The sequence below is a fragment of the Oncorhynchus tshawytscha genome, unplaced genomic scaffold (genome assembly GCF_018296145.1).
Source record: "Oncorhynchus tshawytscha isolate Ot180627B unplaced genomic scaffold, Otsh_v2.0 Un_contig_8875_pilon_pilon, whole genome shotgun sequence".
NCBI lineage: Eukaryota > Metazoa > Chordata > Actinopteri > Salmoniformes > Salmonidae > Oncorhynchus > Oncorhynchus tshawytscha.
This window is the reverse complement of record NW_024609418.1, coordinates 20,511-37,915: the sequence shown is the minus strand read 5'-3', so window position 1 is coordinate 37,915 and position 17,405 is coordinate 20,511. Positions and strand designations below refer to the sequence as shown.

Here is a 17,405-nt window from a genome sequence, read left to right as displayed (position 1 = left end):
ATAGCATGAAGCAGCCAGGTGTTGCCCTGGGGCGCCCAGCTCCACTCAGCCCACCGAACCGACCGCAGGGTGTGTGTGTATCAGTGTGTTGAATAATGCAGGTATGGAGAGATCCTAGCAGCCGTCCACCCCCACTTCATCCACTTCTGCCTTCACAGGACTAGGGGTGGTATTAGCATGTAATATCTAGCTGTTTTCTTGCAGGAAGAGGGGATGAAATATTAGCGTTGTCCATTAGGCAACATTTGAAACGACCTTGAAGAATTTCCACAAAGTTGTCACCGGTGACACTCAAATCACAGAGAAAGATGAATTATGACCTTCAACTTCCGTTTGTAATATGATGCAGGAATGTAATACAGTTCTCTGTCCTCTCCAGCTGGAAGTCCAACCTCTCCCTGCTGTTCTAACACGGGGGGGGGGGCGGCTGTGGTCTGAGGGACAATTCAGAGAAAGGGAGGGGATGAGGGGAGGAAAGGAGGGAGTAAGCAGAGGAGGAAGGAGAGGGGGATTAATTGGTAGTTTGGCGTGGGTCTCTAATAGACCCTCATGCCCCACATTCCTGTGATTCCAGGACTGGAGAGAGGATAGAGGGAGTGGAGAGAGGAGGATAGTGGGAGTGGAGAGAGGAGGATAGAGGGAGCGGAGAGAGGAGGATAGAGGGAGAGGAGAGAGGAGGATAGAGGGAGCGGAGAGAGGAGGATAGAGGGAGCGGAGAGAGGAGGATAGAGGGAGCGGAGAGAGGAGGATATAGGGAGGGAGAGAGAGGATAGAGGGAGCGGAGAGAGGAGGATAGAGGGAGAGGAGAGAGGAGGATAGAGGGAGCGGAGAGAGGAGGATATAGGGAGCGGAGAGAGGAGGATAGAGGGAGCGGAGAGAGGAGGATAGAGGGAGCGGAGAGAGGAGGATAGAGGGAGCGGAGAGAGGAGGATAGAGGGAGAGGAGAGAGGAGGATAGAGGGAGCGGAGAGAGGAGGATAGAGGGAGCGGAGAGAGGAGGATAGAGGGAGCTGGGAGAGGAGGATATAGAGGAGAGAGGAGGATAGAGGGAGTGGAGAGGAGGATAGAGGGAGTGGAGAGGAGGATAGAGGGAGTAGGAGAGGAGGAGATAGAGGGAGTGGAGAGAGGAGGATAGAGGGAGAGGAGGATAGAGGGAGAGAGGAGGATAGAGGAAGTGGAGAGAGGAGGATAGAGGGAGTGGGAGAGGAGGATATAGGGAGCGGAGAGAGGAGGGGATAGAGGGAGAGGAGAGAGGAGGATAGAGGGAGCGGAGAGAGGAGGATAGAGGGAGTGGAGAGAGGAGGATATAGGGGAGTGTAGAGAGGATAGAGGGAGTGGAGAGAGGAGGATAGAGGGAGTGTAGAGAGGAGGATATAGGGAGTGTAGAGAGGGATAGAGGGAGTGGAGAGAGGAGGATATAGGGGAGAGGGAGTGAGAGGATGTAGAGAGGATAGAGGGAGTGGAGAGAGGAGGATAGAGGGGGAGGGAGAGAGGATAGAGAGAGGAGGATAGAGGGAGTGTAGAGAGATAGAGGGATAGAGGGAGTGGAGAGAGGAGGATAGAGGGAGTGGAGAGAGGAGGATAGAGGAGGTGGAGGGGATAGAGGGAGTGGAGGATGAGGGAGTGGAGGATAGAGGGAGTGAAAGAGGAGGATAGAGGGAGTGGAGAGAGGGAGTGGAGAGGATAGAGGGAGTGGAGGGGATAGAGGGAGTGGAGGATGAGGGAGTGGAGGATAGAGGGAGTGAGAGAGGAGGATAGAGGGAGTGGAGAGAGGATAGAGGGAGTGGAGAGAGGATAGAGGGAGTGGAGAGAGGATAGAGGGAGTGGAGAGAGGATAGAGGGAGTGAGAGAGGAGGATAGGGGGAGTGGAGAGAGGAGGATAGAGGGAGTGGAGAGAGGGAGGATAGAGGGAGTGGAGAGAGGAGGATAGAGGAGGGAGAGAGGAGGATGGAGGGGAGGGGATAGAGGGAGTGGAGCATGAGGGAGTGGAGGATAGAGGGAGTGAAAGAGGAGGATAGAGGGAGGGAGATAGGAGGGAGAGAGGGAGTGAGAGGATAGAGGGAGTGGAGGATGAGGGAGTGGAGGATAGAGGGAGTGGAGGATAGAGGGAGTGGAGGATAGAGGGGAGTGAGAGAGGAGGATAGAGGGAGTGGAGAGAGGATAGAGGGAGTGGAGAGAGGAGGATAGAGGGAGTGAGAGAGGAGGATAGAGGGAGCGGAGAGAGGAGGATAGAGGGAGTGGAGAGAGGAGGATAGAGGGAGTGGAGAGAGGAGGATAGAGGGAGTGGAGAGAGGAGGATAGAGGGAGTGGAGAGAGGAGGATAGAGGGAGTGGAGAGAGGAGGATATAGGGAGCGGAGAGAGGAGGATATAGGGAGCGGAGAGAGGATAGAGGGAGTGGAGAGAGGAGGATATAGGGAGTGTAGAGAGGATAGAGGGAGTGGAGAGAGGAGGATAGAGGGAGTGGAGAGAGGAGGATAGCGGGAGTGTAGAGAGGATAGAGGGAGTGGAGAGAGGAGGATAGAGGGAGTGGAGAGAGGAGGATAGAGGGAGGGGAGAGGAGGATAGAGGGAGGGGAGATAGAGGGAGTGGAGGATGAGGGAGTGGAGGATGCCTCATAGAGGGAGTGAAAGAGGAGGATAGAGGGAGGGAGGAGAGGATGGAGAGAGGGGAGTGGAGAGGGATAGAGGGAGTGGAGGGGATAGAGGGAGGGAGGATGAGGGAGAGAGGATGGAGGATAGAGGGAGTGAGAGAGGAGGATAGAGGGAGTGGAGAGAGGAGGATAGAGGGAGAGGAGGATAGGAGAGAGGAGGATAGAGGGAGTGGAGAGAGGGATAGAGGGAGGGAGGGAGAGAGGATAGAGGGAGTGAGAGAGGAGGATAGGGGGAGAGGAGAGAGGAGGATAGAGGGAGTGGAGAGAGGGAGGATAGCGGGAGTGTAGAGAGGATAGAGGGAGTGGAGAGAGGGAGGATATAGAGGGAGTGGAGAGAGGAGGATAGAGGAGGTGGAGGGGATAGAGGGAGTGGAGGATGAGGGAGTGGAGGATAGAGGGAGTGAAAGAGGAGGATAGAGGGAGTGGAGAGAGGAGAGGAGGAGGGAGGGAGAGGATAGAGGGAGTGGAGGGAGGGATAGAGGGGAGTGGAGGGATGAGGGAGGAGGATAGAGGGAGGAGGATAGAGGGAGTGGAGGATAGAGGGAGTGGAGAGAGGAGGATCGAGGGAGTGGAGAGAGGAGCATAGGGGGAGGGAGAGAGGAGGATAGAGGGAGTGGAGAGAGGAGGATAGAGGGAGTGGGAGGAGGATGGAGAGAGGGAGGATAGAGGGAGTGGAGAGAGGAGGATAGAGGGAGTGGGAGAGGAGGATAGGGAGTGGGAGGAGGATGGAGAGAGGAGGATAGTGGGAGTGGAGAGAGGAGGATAGAGGGAGTGGAGAGAGGAGGATAGAGGGAGTGGGAGAGGAGGGAATTTGCAGCTGGAGTGAGGCCCATTCTGTAGTAGGCAGGAGGCAGGAGGGGGAGGGAGGCACAAAAGCGTAGCTGGGAGGGAAAATCTATCGGATACAAGAGAAGCCACTGTTCTCTTTTTCTGATGTTGTCCTTCTGAATCAATGCTGGTCTCCTCCGAGAAGACTCCCACAGAGATTTACCTGAGGGTATTTCTCTGTCTTCTTCCTGCTGCTCCTTTCTCTCCCTCTCTTCTCCTGTGTGTGTGTGTGTGTGTGTGTGTGTGTGTGTGTGCGCGCGTGTGTGTGTGTCTCTGTGTGTGTGTGTGTGTGTACTCACCACACACGGCGCTGCCGTAAAACTCCCAGTAGATGCCTTCATCAGTGTCTTCACGCCCCTTCAGGTCGGAAAAATACTCTAGAGAGACAGAGACACGGTACAGCTATAAACAGGGACAGAGCAGAGAGAGACACGGTACAGCTATAAACAGAGACAGAGCAGAGAGAGAGACACGGTACAGCTATAAACAGAGACAGAGCAGAGAGAGACACGGTACAGCTATAAACAGGGACAGAGAAGAGAGAGAGACACAGTACAGCTATAAACAGACACAGAGCAGAGAGAGAGACACGGTACAGCTATAAACAGAGACAGAGCAGAGAGAGACACGGTACAGCTATAAACAGACACAGAGCAGAGAGAGAGACACGGTACAGCTATAAACAGAGACAGAGCAGAGAGAGACACGGTACAGCTATAAACAGACACAGAGCAGAGAGAGACACAGTACAGCTATAAACAGGGACAGAGCAGAGAGAGACACGGTACAGCTATAAACAGGGACAGAGCAGAGAGAGACACGGTACAGCTATAAACAGGGACAGAGCAGAGAGAGAGACACGGTACAGCTATAAACAGACACAGAGCAGAGAGAGACACGGTACAGCTATAAACAGGACAGAGCAGAGAGAGACACGGTACAGCTATAAACAGGGACAGAGCAGAGAGAGACACGGTACAGCTATAAACAGGGACAGAGCAGACAGAGACACGGTACAGCTATAAACAGGGACAGAGCAGAGAGAGAGACACAGTACAGCTATAAACAGGGACAGAGCAGAGAGAGACACGGTACAGCTATAAACAGGGACAGAGCAGAGAGAGACACGGTACAGCTATAAACAGGACAGAGCAGAGAGAGACACGGTACAGCTATAAACAGGGACAGAGCAGAGAGAGAGACACGGTACAGCTATAAACAGGGACAGAGCAGAGAGAGACACGGTACAGCTATAAACAGGGACAGAGCAGAGAGAGACACGGTACAGCTATAAACAGGGACAGAGCAGACAGAGACACGGTACAGCTATAAACAGGACAGAGCAGAGAGAGACACGGCACAGCTATAAACAGGGACAGAGCAGAGAGAGACACGGGACAGCTATAAACAGGAACAGAGAAGAGAGAGACACGGCCATAAACAGCAGAGAGAGACACGGTATAAACAGGGACAGAGAAGAGAGAGACACGGTACAGCTATAAACAGGGACAGAGAAGAGAGAGACACGGTACAGCTATAAACAGGGACAGAGCAGAGAGAAACACAGTACAGCTATAAACAGGGACAGAGCAGAGAGAGACACGGTACAGCTATAAACAGGAACAGAGCAGAGAGAGACACGGTACAGCTATAAACAGGGACAGAGCAGAGAGAGAGACACGGTACAGCTATAAACAGGGACAGAGCAGAGAGAGACACGGTACAGCTATAAACAGGGACAGAGCAGAGAGAAACACAGTACAGCTATAAACAGGGACAGAGCAGAGAGAGACACGGTACAGCTATAAACAGGAACAGAGCAGAGAGAGAGAGACACGGTACAGCTATAAACAGGACAGAGCAGAGAGAGACACGGTACAGCTATAAACAGGGACAGAGCAGAGAGAGACACAGGGACACAGCACGGTATAAACAGGGACAGAGCAGAGAGAGACACGGCACAGCTATAAACAGGGACAGAGCAGAGAGAGACACGGCACAGCTATAAACAGGGACAGAGCAGAGAGAGAGACACGGTACAGCTATAAACAGGGACAGAGCAGAGAGAGACACGGCACAGCTAAACATAAACAGGGACAGAGCAGAGAGAACACGGTACAGCTATAAACAGGGACAGAGCAGAGAGAAACACAGTACAGCTATAAACAGGGACAGAGCAGAGAGAGACACGGGACACAGCTATAAACAGGGACAGAGCAGAGAGAGAGACACGGTACAGCTATAAACAGAGACAGAGCAGAGAGAGACACAGTACAGCTATAAACAGGACAGAGCAGAGAGAGACACGGTACAGCTATAAACAGGGACAGAGAAGAGAGAGAGACACGGTACAGCTATAAACAGGGACAGAGCAGAGAGAAACACGGTACAGCTATAAACAGGGACAGAGCAGAGAGAGACACGGTACAGCTATAAACAGGGACAGAGAAGAGAGAGACACGGTACAGCTATAAACAGGGACAGAGCAGAGAGAGACACGGTACAGCTATAAACAGGGACAGAGCAGAGAGAGAGACACAGTACAGCTATAAACAGGGACAGAGCAGACAGAGACACGGTACAGCCATAAACAGGGACAGAGCAGAGAGAGACACGGTACAGCTATAAACAGGACAGAGCAGAGAGAGACACACTACAGCTATAAACAGGGACAGAGCAGAGAGAGACACAGTACAGCCATAAACAGGGACAGAGCAGAGAGAGAGACACGGTACAGCTATGAACAGGGACAGAGCAGACAGAGAGAGACAAGGTACAGCTATAAACAGGGACAGAGCAGAGAGAGACACGGTACAGCTATAAACAGGGACAGAGCAGAGAGAGACACGGTACAGCTATAAACAGGAAAAGAGGCACGGCAAGCCCCACCCCCACCCTGGCACCCCACCCTGGTCCCCACGCCCTACGCCCTGGCCCCCGCCCTGGCACCCCGCCCCCACCCTGGCCCCCGCCCTGGCCCCACGCACCCACCCTGGCCCCCCGCCCCCCACCCTGGCCCCCGCCCTGGCCCCCACGCCCTGGCCCCCCACCCTGGCCCCCCGCCCCCACCCTGGTCCCCCGCCCTCCTTGTTCACTCTGCCTCACGGTGGAACAGGCGGAGCGCGGCAGTGTGTGTCAGACATGCATCTCTAATCAGATTCCACTCGGGAGCCTTCAAAGCCGCCAGGGAGCCATGCTCTCACACACACACGTAAATCACCGGGTGTTCACTCCACCGAGTGTTCATTTAAAAACGGCTCCGGCTGCTTGGACAGCAGGTCACTATGTTTGCATTCTGTGTGTGTGTGTGTGTGTGTGCTTGCGCACAGGGAGCTGGTGTGGGAGCGGGGGCAGCTGTGCGGGGGCTTGGCGTTGGGTGGGTAGTGTGGCAGTGCCAGAGGCAGCAAGGGAGTGTTGTGCCAGCTACAGCCATTCAGGGATTCAGCAGTTAAGCCTCATTAAAAAACCCACGGAACGACAGAGAAAGAGAGAGAGAGGGAAAGGAGAGAGAGAGGCAGAGAGGGAAAGGAGAGAGAGGCAGAGAGGGAAAGGAGAGAGAGGCAGAGAGGGAAAGGAGAGAGAGAGGCAGAGAGGGAAAGGAGAGAGAGAGGCAGAGAGGGAAAGGAGAGAGAGGCAGAGAGGGAAAGGAGAGAGAGAGGAGGGAAAGAGAGGGAAAGAGGGAAAGGAGAGAGAGGCAGAGACATAAGGAAAGGAGAGAGAGAGGCAGAGAGGGAAAGGAGAGAGGGAAAGGAGAGAGAGAGGCAGAGAGGGAAAGGAGAGAGAGAGGCAGAGAGGGAAAGGAGAGAGAGAGGCAGAGAGGGAAAGGAGAGAGTGGTAGAGAGAGAGAGAGGGGCATTAGGGAGATGGAGAAAGGAGAGAAAGGAGAGAGAAAGAACGAGGCGAAGGAAAGTAAGAAAGTGTGTGTTGTGCTAGCTGCTGATTAGAGCTCCCAGGGAGAGAGAACACATTGGGGGAGGAGGTGAAAATCAGACTGGCAGGCAGCACATCCAGACAAACCTGACGATTTACCACGCCCCCCTTCTCTCTCTCCCTCTCTCTCTACTTCCTCTCGCTCCATCTTTCATTCTCTCTCTAGCTCCTTCACGCTTGCTCAGCCTCGTTCCAGTTCTCTCTGTCACACTATCCCTCCCTCTATATTTCATTCTCTCTCTCTAGCCCTTCACGCTCCCTCCATCTGTCTTTTAGTCGTACTCACTCTCTCCATTTCACACACTCACTGTTTCTAGCTTCCTTGCGCTTGCCGTGCCTTCCGCTCGCTCGGTCTCTAACGTGGTCTTACACACAGCCTGGGAGTTGAGACGGAGAGAGGACGGGAACGAGAGGAAGGATGAAGAGGCTATTACCCTGCAACGCCACTGAGTGTGTTCATTTGTTAGTGCTGGCTTGTTGTATATATGCCTCTCTGCAGTGTGTGTGTGTGTCAGCAGAGTATAGCTGAGCACTGTGCTCCCCATAGCTCTAAATGACAGGCTGGCTCTGTGGCCGTGCTGCTCTGTGGCCGTGCTGCTCTGTGGCCGTGCTGCTCTGTGGCCGTGCTGCTCTGTGGCCGTGCTGCTCTGTGGCCGTGCTGCTCTGTGGTTTGCGGGGGAAGCAGACGTTTTAAATGCTAAGTGGGAAGTGGTGATTAGGGGAGGAGAGCGGAGGGAGAGAGGGAGCGAGGGAGAGCAGAGAAGAGAAGAAAAGAGAGGCGCTGGGCTCTGATTGCTACCCCCGTCCACCCCTCCTTCTGCCCCCGGCTCTCTGCTCTCCCTGGGTAATGTGGGTCACGATATTGCAGCACTCAGCGCTCAGGGCAGTGTGTGTGTGTGTGTGTGTGTGTGTGTGTGTGTGTGTGTGTGTGTGTGTGTGTGTGTGTCAATGGAGATACGTCTCTCTGAGAGAGACTAAGAGAGAGTCCAGAGAGGGAGAGAGAGTCCAGAGAGGGAGAGAGAGTCCAGAGAGGGAGAGAGAGTCCAGAGAGGGAGAGAGAGTCCAGAGAGGGAGAGAGAGAGTCCAGAGAGTCCAGAGAGAGTCCAGAGAGTCCAGGGAGGGAGAGAGAGTCCAGGGAGGGAAGAGAGTCCAGAGAGGGAGAGAGAGTCCAGAGAGGGAGAGAGAGTCCAGAGAGGGAGAGAGAGTCCAGAGAGGGAGAGAGAGTCCAGAGAGGGACAGAGAGTCCAGAGAGGGACAGAGAGTCCAGAGAGGGACAGAGAGTCCAGAGAGGGACAGAGAGTCCAGAGAGGGACAGAGAGTCCAGAGAGGGGAGGAGAGAGAGTCCAGGGAGGGAAGAGAGAGAGGAGAGTCCAGAGAGGGAGTCCAGAGAGAGAGAGAGAGAGTCCAGAGAGGGAAGAGAGAGAGGAGCGTCCAGAGAGGGAGAGAGAGAGAGAGGAGAGTCCAGAGAGGGAAGAGAGAGAGGAGAGTCCAGAGAGGGAGAGAGAGAGGAGAGTCCAGAGAGGGGAGAGAGAGAGGAGAGTCCAGAGAGGGAAGAGAGAGAGGAGAGACCAGAGAGGGAGAGAGAGAGGAGAGTCCAGAGAGGGAAGAGAGAGAGGAGAGTCCAGAGAGGGAAGAGAGTCCAGAGAGGGGAGAGTCCAGAGACGGAAGAGAGTCCAGAGAGGGAGAGAGAGAGAGGAGAGTCCAGAGAGGGGAGAGAGAGAGGACAGTCCAGAGAGGGGAGAGAGAGAGGAGAGTCCAAAGAGGGGAGATAGAGAGGAGAGTCCAGAGGAGGGAAGAGAGAGAGGAGAGTCCAGAGAGGGACGAGAGAGGGAGAGTCCAGAGAGGGAAGAGAGAGAGAGAGGGGAGAGTCCAGAGAGGGGAGAGAGAGAGAGAGAGTCCAGAGAGGGAAGAGAGGGAAGAGAGAGAGGAGAGTCCAGAGAGGGAGAGAGAGAGGAGAGTCCAGAGAGAGAGAGAGAGTCCAGAGAGGGAGAGAGAGAGACCAGAGGAGGTCCAGAGAGGGAAGAGAGTCCAGAGAGGGAAGAGAGAGAGAGAGTCCAGAGAGGGGAGAGAGAGAGAGAGAGAGTCCAGAGAGGGGAGAGAGAGAGAGAGAGAGTCCAGAGAGAGAGAGAGAGTCCAGAGAGGGAGAGAGAGAGAGGGAGAGTCCAGAGAGGAGAGTCCAGAGAGGGAGGGGAAGAGAGAGAGAGAGAGTCCAGAGAGGGGAGAGAGAGAGAGGAGAGTCCAGAGAGGGGGAGAGAGAGAGAGAGTCCAGAGAGGGAAGAGAGAGAGAGAGAGTCCAGAGAGGGAAGAGAGAGAGGAGAGTCCAGAGAGGGAAGAGAGAGAGAGAGTCCAGAGAGGGAGAGAGAGAGGAGAGTCCAGAGAGGGGAGAGAGAGAGGAGAGTCCAGAGAGGGGAGAGAGAGAGAGAGAGAGTCCAGAGAGGGAAGAGAGAGAGAGAGAGAGAGGGAGTCCAGAGAGGGAAGAGAGAGAGAGAGAGTCCAGAGAGGGAAGAGAGAGAGAGATGAGAGTCCAGAGAGGGAAGAGAGAGAGAGAGGGGAGAGTCCAGAGAGGGAGAGAGAGAGAGAGTCCAGAGAGAGAGAGAGAGTCCAGAGAGGGAAGAGAGAGAGGAGAGTCCAGAGAGAGAGAGAGAGAGAGAGGGGAGTCCAGAGAGGGAAGAGAGAGAGAGAGTCCAGAGAGGGAGAGAGAGAGAGAGAGTCCAGAGAGGGAAGAGAGAGAGAGAGTCCAGAGAGGGAGAGAGAGAGAGAGAGAGAGAGAGGAGAGTCCAGAGAGGGAGTCCAGAGAGGGAGAGAGAGTCCAGAGAGGGAGAGAGAGAGAGAGAGAGAGTCCAGAGAGGGAAGAGAGAGAGAGGGAGAGAGAGAGGAGAGTCCAGAGAGGGAAGAGAGAGAGGAGAGTCCAGAGAGGGGGAGAGAGAGAGGAGAGTCCAGAGAGGGGGAGAGAGAGAGAGAGAGAGGGAGGGAGGAGCATCCAGATAGGGAAAGAGAGAGAGGAGAGTCCAGAGAGGGAAGAGAGAGAGGAGAGTCCAGAGAGGGAAGAGAGAGAGGAGAGTCCAGAGAGGGAGAGAGAGAGGAGAGTCCAGAGAGGGGGAAGAGAGAGAGGAGAGTCCAGAGGGGGGAAGAGAGAGAGGAGAGTCCAGAGAGGGAGAGAGAGAGAGGAGAGTCCAGAGAGGGAAGAGAGAGAGAGAGAGTCCAGAGAGGGAAGAGAGAGAGGAGAGTCCAGAGAGGGGAGAGAGAGAGAGAGAGTCCAGAGAGGGAAGAGAGAGAGGAGAGTCCAGAGAGGGATAGAGAAGAGAGAGAGTCCAGAGAGGGAAGAGAGAGAAGAGAGTCCAGAGAGGGAAGAGAGAGAGAAGAGAGTCCAGAGAGGGAAGAGAGAGAGGAGAGTCCAGAGAGGGAAGAGAGAGAGGAGAGTCCAGAGAGAGAAGAGAGAGAGAGAGAGAGAGTCCAGAGAGGGAAGAGAGAGAGGAGTCCAGAGAGGGAAGTGAGAGAGGAGAGTCCAGAGAGGGAAGAGAGAGAGAGGAGAGTCCAGAAAGGGAAGAGAGAGCGAGAGGAGAGTCCAGAGAGGGAAGAGAGAGAGGAGAGTTCAGGGAGGGAAGAAAGAGAGAGAGGAGAGTCCAGAGAGAGATAGGAGAGTCCAGAGAGGGAAGAGAGAGAGGAGAGTCCAGAGAGCGAAGACAGAGAGAGATGAGTGTCCAGAGGGGAAGAGAGAGAGGAGAGTCCAGAGAGGGAAGAGAGAGAGAGAGAGTCCAGAGAGGGAAGAGAGAGAGAGAGAGTCCAGAGGAGGGAAGAGAGAGAGAGAGGAGAGTCCAGAGAGGGAAGAGAGAGAGAGAGTCCAGAGAGGGAAGAGAGAGAGAGAGAGTCCAGAGAGGGAAGAGAGAGAGAGAGTCCAGAGAGAGGGAAGAGAGAGAGGAGAGTCCAGAGAGAGGGAAGAGTCCAGAGAGGGGGAGAGTCCAGAGGGGGGAGAGAGAGAGAGGAGAGTCCAGAGAGAGGAGAGTCCAGAGAGAGAGAGAGAGTCCAGAGAGGGAAGAGAGAGAGGAGAGTCCAGAGAGGGAAGAGAGAGAGGAGAGTCCAGAGAGGGAAGAGAGAGAGGAGAGTTCAGAGAGGGAAAGAGAGAGAGGAGAGTCCAGAGAGGGAAGAGAGAGAGAGAGAGTCCAGAGAGGGAAGAGAGAGAGGAGAGTCCAGAGAGGGGAAGAGAGAGAGAGAGAGTCCAGAGAGAGGGAAGAGAGAGAGGAGAGTCCAGAGAGGGAAGAGAGAGAGAGAGAGTCCAGAGAGGGAAGAGAGAGAGGAGAGTCCAGAGAGGGAAGAGAGAGAGGAGAAGAGAGAGAGGGAAGAGAGAGAGGAGAGTCCAGAGAGGGAAGAGAGAGAGGAGAGTCCAGAGAGGGAAGAGAGAGAGAGAGAGTCCAGAGAGGGAAGAGAGAGAGAGAGAGAGAGTCCAGAGAGGGAGAGGGAGAGAGAGAGAGGAGAGTCCAGAGAGGGAGAGAGAGAGAGAGTCCAGAGAGGGAGTCCAGAGAGAGAGAGAGAGAGTCCAGAGAGGGGGAGAGAGAGAGAGAGTCCAGAGAAGAGAGGAGGAGAGAGAGAGGAAGAGTCCAGAGAGGGAAGAGAGAGAGGAGAGTCCAGAGAGGGAAGAGAGAGAGAGGAGAGTCCAGAGAGGGAAGAGAGAGAGGAGAGTCCAGAGAGGGAAGAGAGAGAGAGAGTCCAGAGAGGGAAGAGAGAGAGAGAGAGAGGAGGGAAGAGAGAGGAGAGTCCAGAGAGGGAGAGAGAGAGAGGAGAGTCCAGAGAGGGAAGAGAGAGAGAGAGAGTCCAGAGAGGGAAGAGAGAGAGGAGAGTCCAGAGAGGGAAGAGAGAGAGAGAGAGTCCAGAGAGGGAAGAGAGAGAGGAGAGTCCAGAGAGGGAAGAGAGAGAGGAGAGTCCAGAGAGGGAAGAGAGAGAGGAGAGTCCAGAGAGGGAGAAGAGAGAGAGAGAGTCCAGAGAGGGAAGAGAGAGAGGAGAGTCCAGAGAGGGAAGAGAGAGAGAGAGTCCAGAGAGGGAAGAGAGAGAGGAGAGTCCAGAGAGGGAAGAGAGAGAGAGAGTCCAGAGAGGGAAGAGAGAGAGAGAGTCCAGAGAGAGAGAGAGGAGAGTCCAGAGAGGGAAGAGAGAGAGGAGAGTCCAGAGAGGGAAGAGAGAGAGGAGAGTCCAGAGAGGGAAGAGAGAGAGAGGAGAGTCCAGAGGAGGGAAGAGAGAGAGGAGAGTCCAGAGAGGGAAGAGAGAGAGAGGAGAGTCCAGAGAGGGAAGAGAGAGAGGAGAGTCCAGAGAGGGAAGAGAGAGAGAAGAGTCCAGAGAGGGAAGAGAGAGAGAGAGAGTCCAGAGAGGGAAGAGAGAGAGGAGAGTCCAGAGAGGGAAGAGAGAGAGGAGAGTCCAGAGAGGGAAGAGAGAGAGAGAGAGTCCAGAGGAGGGAAGAGAGAGGAGAGTCCAGAGAGGGAGAGAGAGAGGAGAGTCCAGAGGAGGGAAGAGAGAGAGGAGAGTCCAGAGGGAGAGAGAGAAGAGAGAGAGGAGAGTCCAGAGAGGGAAGAGAGAGAGGAGAGTCCAGAGGAGGGAAGAGAGAGAGAGAGAGTCCAGAGAGGGAAGAGAGAGAGGAGAGTCCAGAGAGGGAAGAGAGAGAGGAGTCCAGAGAGGGAAGAGAGAGAGGAGAGTCCAGAGAGGGAAGAGAGAGAGGAGAGTCCAGAGAGGGAAGAGAGAGAGGAGAGTCCAGAGGAGGGAAGAGAGAGAGGAGAGTCCAGAGAGGGAAGAGAGAGAGGAGAGTTCATGGAGGGAAGAGATAGGAGAGTCCAGAGAGGGAAGAGAGAGAGGAGAGTCCAGAGAGGGAAGAGAGAAGAGAGTCCAGAGACTGAAGAGAGAGAGGAGAGTCCAGAGGAGGGATGAGAGAGAGGAGAGTCCAGAGAGGAAAGAGAGAGAGGAGAGTTCAGGGAGGGAAGAGAGAGAGGAGAGTTCAGGGAGGGAAGAGAGAGAGGAGAGTCCAGAGGAGGGAAGAGAGAGAGGAGAGTCCAGAGAGGGAAGAGAGAGAGGAGAGTCCAGAGAGGGAGAGAGTCCAGAGAGGAGAGAGGAGAGTCCAGAGAGGGGAAGAGAGAGAGAGAGTCCAGAGAGGGAAGAGAGAGAGAGAGAGTCCAGAGAGGGAGGGAAGAGAGAGAGGAGAGTCCAGAGAGGGAAGAGAGAGAGGAGAGTCCAGAGAGGGAAGAGAGAGAGGAGAGTCCAGAGAGGGGAAGAGAGAGAGAGAGAGTCCAGAGGAGGGAAGAGAGAGAGGAGAGTCCAGAGAGGGAAGAGAGAGAGGAGAGTCCAGAGAGGGAAGAGAGAGAGGAGAGTCCAGAGAGGGAAGAGAGAGAGGAGAGTCCAGAGGAGGGAAGAGAGAGAGAGAGTCCAGAGAGGGAAGAGAGAGAGGAGAGTCCAGAGAGGGAAGAGAGAGAGGAGAGTCCAGAGAGGGGAGAGAGAGAGAGAGAGTCCAGAGAGGGAAGAGAGAGAGGAGAGTCCAGAGAGGGAAGAGAGAGAGGAGTGTCCAGAGAGGGATGAGAGAGAGGAGAGTCCAGAGAGGGAAGAGAGAGGAGAGGGATGAGAGAGAGGAGAGTCCAGAGAGGGAAGGGAGAAGGAGAGTCCAGAGGAGGGAAGAGAGAGAGGAGAGTCCGGGGAGGAAAGAGAGAGAGGAGAGCCCAGAGAGGGAAGAGAGAGAGGAGAGTCCAGAGGAGGGATGAGAGAGAGAGATGAGTGTCCAGAGTGGGAAGAGAGAGAGGAGTCCAGAGAGCGAAGAGAGAGAGAGGAGAGTCCAGAGATGGAAGAGAGAGAGGAGAGTCCAGAGAGGGAAGAGAGAGAGGAGAGTCCAGAGAGGGAAGAGAGAGAGAGGAGAGTCCAGGGAGGGAAGAGAGAGAGAGAGAGTCCAGAGAGGGAAGAGAGAGAGAGAGAGTCCAGAGAGGGAAGAGAGAGAGGAGAGTCCAGAGAGGGAAGAGAGAGAGGAGAGTCCAGAGAGGGAAGAGAGAGAGAGAGAGTCCAGAGAGGGAAGAGAGAGAGGAGTCCAGAGAGGGAAGAGAGAGTCCAGAGAGAGAGAGAGAGTCCAGAGGAGGGAAGAGAGAGAGGAGAGTCCAGAGAGGGAAGAGAGAGAGGAGAGTCCAGAGAGGGAAGAGAGAGAGAGAGAGTCCAGAGAGGGAAGAGAGAGAGAGGAGAGTCCAGAGGAGGGAAGAAGAGAGAGTCCAGAGGGAAGAGAGTCCAGAGAGGGAAGAGAGAGAGAGAGAGTCCAGAGAGGGAAGAGAGAGAGGAGAGTCCAGAGAGGGAAGAGAGAGAGGAGAGTCCAGAGGAGGGAAGAGAGAGAGGAGAGTCCAGAGAGGAGAAGAGAGAGAGGAGAGTCCAGAGAGGGAAGAGAGAGAGGAGAGTCCAGAGAGGGAAGAGAGAGAGGAGAGTCCAGAGAGGGAAGAGAGAGAGGAGAGTCCAGAGAGGGAAGAGAGAGAGGAGAGTCCAGAGGGGAGAGGAAGTCCAGAGAGGAGAGGAGAGTCCAGAGAGGGAAGAGAGAGAGGAGAGTCCAGAGAGGGAAGAGAGAGAGGAGAGTCCAGAGAGGGAGAGAGAGAGGAGAGTCCAGAGAGGGAGAGAGAGAGAGAGAGAGGGAAGAGAGAGTCCAGAGGAGGGAAGAGAGAGAGGAGAGTCCAGAGGAGGGAAGAGAGAGAGGAGAGTCCAGAGGAGGGAAGAGAGAGAGGAGAGTCCAGAGAGGGAAGAGAGAGAGGAGAGTCCAGAGAGGGAAGAGAGAGAGGAGAGTCCAGAGAGGGAAGAGAGAGAGGAGAGTCCAGAGAGGGAAGAGAGAGAGGAGAGTCCAGAGGGAGGGAAGAGAGAGAGGGAGAGAGTCCAGAGAGGGAAGAGAGAGAGGAGAGTCCAGAGAGGGAAGAGAGAGAGGAGAGTCCAGAGAGGGAAGAGAGAGAGAGAGTCCAGAGGAGGGAAGAGAGAGAGGAGAGTCCAGAGGAGGGAAGAGAGAGAGAGAGTCCAGAGAGGGAAGAGAGAGAGGAGAGTCCAGAGAGGGAAGAGAGAGAGAGAGTCCAGAGGAGGGAAGAGAGAGAGGAGAGTCCAGAGGAGGGAAGAGAGAGAGAGAGTCCAGAGGAGGGAAGAGAGAGAGGAGAGTCCAGAGAGGGAAGAGAAAGGAGAGTCCAGAGAGGGAAGAGAGAGGAGAGACCAGAGAGGGAAGAGAGAGGAGAGACCAGAGAGGGGAAAGAGAGGAGAGTCCAGAGAGGGAAGAGAGAGAGGAGAGTCCAGAGAGGGAACAGAGAGAGAGATGAGTGTCCAGAGTGGAAAGAGAAAGAGGAGTCCAGAGAGGGAAGTGCGAGAGGAGAGTCCTGAGAGGGAAGAGAGAGAGGAGAGTCCAGAGAGGGAAGAGAGAGAGGAGAGTCCAGAGAGGGAAGAGAGAGAGGAGAGTCCAGAGAGGGAAGAGAGAGAGGAGAGTCCAGAGAGGGAAGAGAGAGGAGAGTCCAGAGAGGGAAGAGAGAGAGGAGAGTCCAGAGAGGGAAGAGAGAGAGAGAGAGTCCAGAGAGGGAAGAGAGAGAGGAGAGTCCAGAGGAGGGAAGAGAGAGAGGAGAGTCCAGAGAGGGAAGAGAGAGAGGAGAGTCCAGAGAGGGGAGAGAGAGAGAGAGCAGAGTCCAGAGAGAGGGAGAGAGAGAGAGAAGAGTCCTGAGAGGGGAGAGAGGAGAGTCCAGAGAGAGAGGAGAGTCCAGAGAGGGGAGAGAGAGAGGAGAGTCCAGAGGAGGGAAGAGAGAGAGGAGAGTCCAGAGGAGGGAAGAGAGAGAGAGGAGAGTCCAGAGAGGGAAGAGAGAGAGAGGAGAGTCCAGAGAGGGAAGAGAGAGAGGAGAGTCCAGAGAGGGAAGAGAGAGAGAGAGTCCAGAGGAGGGAAGAGAGAGAGAGAGTCCAGAGAGGGGAAGAGAGAGAAGAGAGTCCAGAGAGGGAAGAGAGAGAGGAGAGTCCAGAGAGGGAAGAGAGAGAGGAGAGTCCAGAGAGGGGAAGAGAGAGAGAGGAGAGTCCAGAGAGGGAAGAGAGAGAGGAGAGTCCAGAGAGGGAAGAGAGGAGAGTCCAGAGAGGGAAGAGAGAGAGGAGAGTCCAGAGAGGGAAGAGAGAGAGAGGAGAGTCCAGAGAGGGAAAGAGAGAGAGTCCAGAGAGGGAGAGAGAGAGAGAGTCCAGAGAGGGAAGAGAGAGAGGAGAGTCCAGAGAGGGAAGAGAGAGAGAGAGAGTCCAGAGGAGGGAAGAGAGAGAGGAGAGTCCAGAGAGGGAAGAGAGAGAGAGAGAGTCCAGAGAGGGAAGAGAGAGAGAGAGTCCAGAGAGGGAAGAGAGAGAGGAGAGTCCAGAGAGGGAAGAGAGAGAGGAGAGTCCAGAGAGGGAAGAGAGAGAGAGAAGAGTCCAGAGAGGGGAGAGAGGAGAGTCCAGAGAGAGAGGAGAGTCCAGAGAGGGGAGAGAGAGAGGAGAGTCCAGAGGAGGGAAGAGAGAGAGGAGAGTCCAGAGGAGGGAAGAGAGAGAGGAGAGTCCAGAGAGGGAAGAGAGAGAGGAGAGTCCAGAGAGGGAAGAGAGAGAGAGGAGAGTCCAGAGAGGGAAGAGAGAGAGAGGAGAGTTCAGAGAGGGAAGAGAGAGAGCAGAGTCCAGGGAGGGAAGAGAGAGAGGAGAGTCCAGAGAGGGAAGAGAGAGAGAGAGGAGAGTCCAGAGAGTCCAGAGAGAGAGGAGAGAGAGAGAGGAGAGTCCAGAGAGGGAAGAGAGAGAGGAGAGTCCAGAGAGGGAAGAGAGAGAGAGAGGAGAGTCCAGAGAGGGAAGAGAGAGAGGAGAGTCCAGAGAGGGAAGAGAGAGAGGAGAGTCCAGAGAGGGAAGAGAGAGAGAGAGTCCAGAGAGGGAAGAGAGAGAGGAGAGTCCAGAGAGGGAAGAGAGAGAGGAGAGTCCAGAGAGGGAAGAGAGAGAGGAGAGTCCAGAGAGGGAAGAGAGAGAGGAGAGTCCAGAGAGGGAAGAGAGAGAG

At 54.9% G+C, this 17,405-nt stretch overlaps 1 protein-coding gene across 1 annotated transcript in view; it reads right to left on the bottom strand.

Annotated features, from left to right (window-relative positions):
• LOC112242230 (BCL-6 corepressor) overlaps positions 1-17,405 on the bottom strand; it is a 29,800-nt gene that overhangs the window by 5,921 nt on the left and 6,474 nt on the right. Inside the window, exon 3 of the mRNA XM_042315223.1 lies at positions 3,778-3,855. Within this exon, the coding sequence (XP_042171157.1) occupies positions 3,778-3,855 (78 nt within the window). The remainder of the gene's footprint in view (positions 1-3,777; positions 3,856-17,405) is intronic.